General features: G+C 42.5%; 1 protein-coding gene across 1 annotated transcript in view; it reads right to left on the minus strand.

Annotated features, from left to right (window-relative positions):
- Nucleotides 1-6,000, minus strand: part of LOC117515253 (suppressor of tumorigenicity 7 protein homolog) — a 126,570-nt gene that overhangs the window by 50,529 nt on the left and 70,041 nt on the right. Inside the window, exons 6-8 of the mRNA XM_034175734.1 lie at nt 4,028-4,182; nt 1,962-2,059; nt 1,680-1,809 (exon numbers count right to left, since the gene is read on the minus strand). Coding sequence (XP_034031625.1) covers nt 1,680-1,809; nt 1,962-2,059; nt 4,028-4,182 — 383 coding nt within the window. The remainder of the gene's footprint in view (nt 1-1,679; nt 1,810-1,961; nt 2,060-4,027; nt 4,183-6,000) is intronic.

Raw genomic sequence — 6,000 nt, forward strand, 5'->3', positions numbered from 1 at the left:
TAAGAGTCAAGCTTTCAAATGAATTAAAGCTCTGTCTGGGTTTTTGATTAATTAATAAGCTGGAATGGAAGATTGCTGCTAATCCTCCGCCCCGGCCCGTGCTACGAGCATTCTGACAGTTAGTGTGACTCGGGGGTGTTGACTCATTTAAACTAACATATTCATCCTGCTGTAACCAGGTTTCTGTAAGGCAGAATAAATCAATATGTTGATCAATTATTATATCATTTACCAACAGGGACTTAGAAGAGAGAGACCTAATGTTTAATAGACCACATTTAACTGTTTTAGTCTGTGGTGCAGTTGAAGGTGCTATATTATTTTTTCTTTTTGAATTGTTATGCTTAAATAGATTTTTGCTGGTTATTGGTAGTCTGGGAGCAGGCACCGTCTCTACGGGGATGGGGTAATGAGGGGATGGCAGGGGGAGAGAAGCTGCAGAGAGGTGTGTAAGACTACAACTCTGCTTCCTGGTCCCAACCCTGGATAGTCACGGTTTGGAGGATTTAAGAAAATTGGCCAGATTTCTAGAAATGAGAGCTGCTCCATCCAAAGTGGGATGGATGCCGTCTCTCCTAACAAGACCAGGTTTTCCCCAGAAGCTTTGCCAATTATCTATGAAGCCCACCTCATTTTTTGGACACCACTCAGACAGCCAGCAATTCAAGGAGAACATGCGGCTAAACATGTCACTCCCGGTCTGATTGGGGAGGGGCCCAGAGAAAACTACAGAGTCCTACCTTAGAACCATATCACCTGAGCTGACCTTATTGCGCAGAATAATTTCACATTGTGAATACTGCACTGTGATGGATCTTTCTATGAGGTTGGAGGAATTGCTTTATAAGTGGGAGATGTTATCTCAGGTCCTCATTGAAGGCAGTAACGGCCCCGTGATAAACATGGTCTGTCTATGTGCCATTTTATTGCCTTGTAGTGCCTGCCTGGGGGCAGCAGTTCAAAGAGTTGGGGGTGCAGGGTGGGATGTGTCCTTCAGGATGCTGGTGGCTTTCCTGAGGCAGTGGGACTGGTAGAGCTTCACTTGGGAGAGGAGAGCACAGTCAATGATTTTCTGGGCAGTGTTGGTGACCCTCTGGAGGACTGTCTTCTCCCTGCAGCCAGTAAACCCCAAAGAGATGCAGTAGGACAATACACTCTCTATGGAGCTCCAGTAGAAGGACACCAGCAGCCTCTCGGCCATGTTGTTCTTCTTGAGGATCCTCAAGAAGTGGAGCCGCTGCTGTGCCTTCTTGATGATCACAGTGGTGTTCGCTTTCCATGTCAGGTCATGCCCCAGGTACAGTCCCAGAAACTTAAAGACTTAGACCCTCTCCACACTGACCCCCTTGATGTATGTGGGCTGAGGTTCCGGTTCCACAGCTGGGTCGTCTGCAGATTTCACAAAGGTGTTGTCTGGGTGGGTGAGGGTGCAGTCACGGGTGTAGACAGTGTAGAAGATGGGGCGTAACACACACCCCTGTGGTGAGCCTGTGTAAAGGCTCAGTGTTGAGTAGATGTGGGGTCCCACTCTTACACCCTGTGAGCGGTCACTCAGGAAGCCTTTTAACCAGAGGCAGATGGAGTGAGACAATCCCAGGGTGGACAGTTTGGTGACCATTATAAAGATATAGTGAAAACACAGCAGTAAGAGAGTGTGTGTGAGTGTGTGCGAGTTGTACCGTCATATTTGGCCAGAACGGCCTGGACATCAGCATAGTTCTGGAGCTCTAGCAGCGACTCCAGCAGGTTCTCGTGGATGTTGAACATACTGAGAAGAGGGAACTCCTTCATTAACTGGAAAACACACAACTGTTGTTACATGTAATACCACACAGGGGGGTGACACATGTACAATCAGCAGATAAGAGTGTGTAGTCTTCCTCGTCTTCCTTTTGACTCTTGACATAACTATTATCAGTTATTACTTTTCCACTAGTCCCTGTGTTCTTTTGTGTACTTACATCTCTCATCATTTTAACTGCTTCTCTGGTTCGACCCAGTTTTCTCGAGCACATGGCCAATCTTCTCTTTATGTACACCAACACGTTTGTATCCCTTCCTATTGGAAACATGTAACAGAACATTTATAAGTTCCATAAGTCTTAACTGACTATTTGCCAATTCAGGAGGTGTTAAAATCAGATTTGGAAAAATGTTTGGAGAAATCCCAGATATTTTAAAAGTTACTGTTTAAATACAGCAATGTACCTTGAACATCACTGAGTCAACAGAAAACTAAATATTAAAGGTCCAAATATTCCCATTACAACAAAAATGTAATGAGATTTTTATCATTTTTTTTTTTTTATTACCAGAAACTGCCAGATGCGTATTTCACAAACTGTTAATCTACTGGCATTTTCAGACAATAATATTTTATAATCCTGGAACAGACCTCTACATCTGCAACAACAGGTGACACCAAACGCGTGTGAAAGGCATCCCTCTGTCAACAACAGGGCAATTAACATTGTTTTTTCACTTATGGTGATGAATGGCACTTGTTTGCATTTTAGCAGAATTTATTTATCTACACATCTTTAACAAGACCACCAAGGGACCCTGTATATATCATTCACACCACATTAAATCCATAATTTACAGTCCTCCCACAAGTCCTTGCAGTTCCCGGGGGAGGTGTAAAGTACATACATGCATGGTGAAAAACAGAAGTAGTCCTATCATGGCAATCCACTGGGGCGAGTAAGACTGTCTTTTAGTAGATTCCTGGATGGGATGGAGGAATACTACATCCAGGGTCGATCCAGAAATAGCCATGCATGAGTTTGTTTAACGTGAGAATGTTGCAGCACGCTGACAAGGTGCTTGACAGATTCATAGCTTGGTGTGATGCTTGGGAAATCTGAGGACTTGCTACAGCCTTCATCCTCACAACTGTTGGGTTACAATCCATCACCTTCTACACCTGATCCACCATTGAGGACTTTTTGTTTCACCAGAGTCCCGTTACCAGTCCTGTGTTCAGGGTTCCTGTTGGGCCTTCATGACTACCGTAACGGCAATATGGCACAGAAGGTCCCCGTCAGTTTGAGACCTCTGATTTATGTGGATATGTTTTTGTCAGGCTGTGATGATGAATCCCACTGAAACAACGTAACAGGTAAGATTTAGACTTTATATTTACGCTGTGTGTGAATGGTGTTAATATTTGTAACAATCTGAACTGCACAAGGACTGCAGCTTTCAGTTTTTCAGCCAATCAGTACATCAGTAGATGTATTTCATCTTATGAGTAATTTATAAGAAATGTGTGTCACATAACTTACATACAACTTATGGTCTGCGTATGCGTCAAGGTGTGGCAGAGGTTTTAGCATCGACATGTGCAGCTAATTCATCATTTCTGCTGTCAAACCAGTTTTGGTGTTTGTCTTTCTCAAAAACGATGGTGCCTCTGGCTGCCTCACTGATGGCAATTCGAAGATTTGTCCATTCTGAGTCCACTGATCTTCCTATTGGGTTAGACTTTAGGCGGACCTCTACGGACTTCCAGAACACCACTGACAACACTGGGTTCTTCAATTTGCAATGTGATGATCATAAGCACCTAATATTTACTGTAGTTGAAAGACGCGAGCATAGAAGATTAATGAATGAATGTTTGTTGTTTGTTTGGTTGTATTCAGCATCAAAACTGTCCCATCTCCCATTAATCTTCTATGTTGCTGGAGACACAAATTTAAAGCACAAATTCATGGCTTCCAGCTGTATTCAGTGAATGTCACTGAGTTCCAGTGTTTAATGTGCATCCAATATGGTGGTTCTCCATGGTGAAAAATGCTGGCTTATGCCAGACTGTTGTTTATTAGTCATAACTCTGTGAGCAGTTGTTCTCAGCATAATTATACTGAAGAAGTGGGAAGATTCTTATCTGTATGCTGCACACAGTCACTCTCTGCTGTTGGGAAGAAAATATAAAAGGTGCTCTTTAGCAAGGCACTTGACCTGTCCAGTGCTCCAGTGGAGCAGCTCATTCACTAACAGCTGTCAATGTGTGCATACTCACTGTGCTGGGCTTCATACTGTGTGCCGTGATGCTGGAGCTGCTGACTGCGCCGGTAACAGCTCTCTCCAGCCTTTAATGCCTGTTTAAACAAACGCTCAGCCTCCATGATGGTGGTGGCTTCTTCTTCTGCAAGAAGGATGTACGCTGTCACACAACTGTAGGAAAAAAAAATAGAGACGCAAAACAAAGATAGGTAAGGGAAGGCAGGATTCTCAAGGAAATGCAACAACAGAAAATAACTTTTAAATTTAAGCCACATCTACATCACATGTCAATCTGCTGTTCTGCCTGTGATATGACCCAACGTACAGTGCATCCAGAAAGTATTCACAGCACTTCACTTTTCCCACATTTTATGTTACAGCCTTATTCCAAAATGGATGAAATTCATTTTCCCCTCAAAATTCTACACACAATACCCCATAATAACAATCCAAAAAAAGTTTGTTTTTTTGGGTGGGGAGAGGTTAGATTTTTGCAAATTTAATACAAAAACACACACACAACAACAACAACAACAAAAAACTAAGAAATGACATGTACACGGGGTGGTGACTAAGTGGTTAGTGCACTTGGTTTCAGTGTAGAAGATTCCTTGCTCAAACCCCACCCCTGGCACATTTCTCTATATAACGTGAAGTTGCATCAGGAAGGGCATCCGGTGTAAAACCTGTGCCAAATCAGCATGCAAATCCACCTTGGATCTGCTGCGGCGATCCCAAGTGAAAACAAGGGAGCAGCTGAAGGGACTTACTTTTTAAGAAATGACATGTACATGCAGTGCCCTCCAAAAGTACTGGGCTGCTTGATATTTCACACATTTTAATTTGTTTATGCCATTTCAAATGCAAAAAGTAAATCAGGGTTCTCAATATAAAAATTTCAAAAATTATCATCCTTAAACTCGAACTCAGAACAAATCTCTACAAATTGATATAAATATAATAAAAATATTAAAGCCAAGATGATGGGTTGCATAAGTAATGGGTCCCTTTGGTATAATACCTGTAAATAATCAGTTTTATTGCCACTTTTCTTCAGACAAGTCGGGGATGGATCCATGAACATTTCCAAGTCACTGAATGTCTTGGACTTTATTTACATCAATTATGAAGAAATACAAACAGTATGGCACTCTATGGTACATCCGTGCGGAGCAGACAGTTCTCAAAAACTGAGTGACTATGCAAGAAGATGAAGAGTGAAGAAAGCCACCAAGACACTCAGACAACCCAGAAGAAGTTATAGGCTTCTATGGCTGTGATTAGCCATCTTTGAAATTGTCCAAGGTCTATGTCTCAAGAATGCTCCCTGTGAGTTTGAAGACCCTGGCAGTAATTGGGCTGGACTTATGCTGAGCAAAGACAAACGGACGGATGGGCAGATGGACGGACGGATGGACAGATGGCCGCAAAGTCTTCAAAATACAGAGGGCCATATTTTGGCGTTGGGTAAAAAGGGGTTCTCTGTGGATCAGTGGGCCTTGGAGGAGAGAGAGTGCGAAAAAGAGAAAAGGACCCATTTTCTGTGCTAGTTTGTCACCACCACAGGGACTCTGCTTTTTCGTCTGCTTGTTTCATTGATTGGGATAATGGCAACACTGGCATTTGTCACTGGAGGCCTGGGAGCTGAAAAGGGCTACAATTTAAACAAAATATCTCCGAAATGATTATGTTAGTCTTTTCCAGATCAGATCTGCATTACAATTTGTTATGACTTTTTTGTCAGATGCCCTTCCTGACACAACTCTAGTTCTCCATGGAGAAACAAACACACAGTACCTGGTGTTCCTGAAAGGATCTCCCAGCCAAGTACTAACCACACTGCTTCACTTATGAGATCTGCTGGGATGAGGCGTACACAAAGCAGCATGGTTGTAAACTGATCTTTACCAAAATAAATAAATAATAATAAATATGAGTAAGAAAATTGTGTTCTTTTGATTTATTAATGCTACTGCATTTTGAGACACT

The sequence above is a fragment of the Thalassophryne amazonica genome, chromosome 8, assembly GCF_902500255.1.
Source record: "Thalassophryne amazonica chromosome 8, fThaAma1.1, whole genome shotgun sequence".
NCBI classification, from domain to species: domain Eukaryota; kingdom Metazoa; phylum Chordata; class Actinopteri; order Batrachoidiformes; family Batrachoididae; genus Thalassophryne; species Thalassophryne amazonica.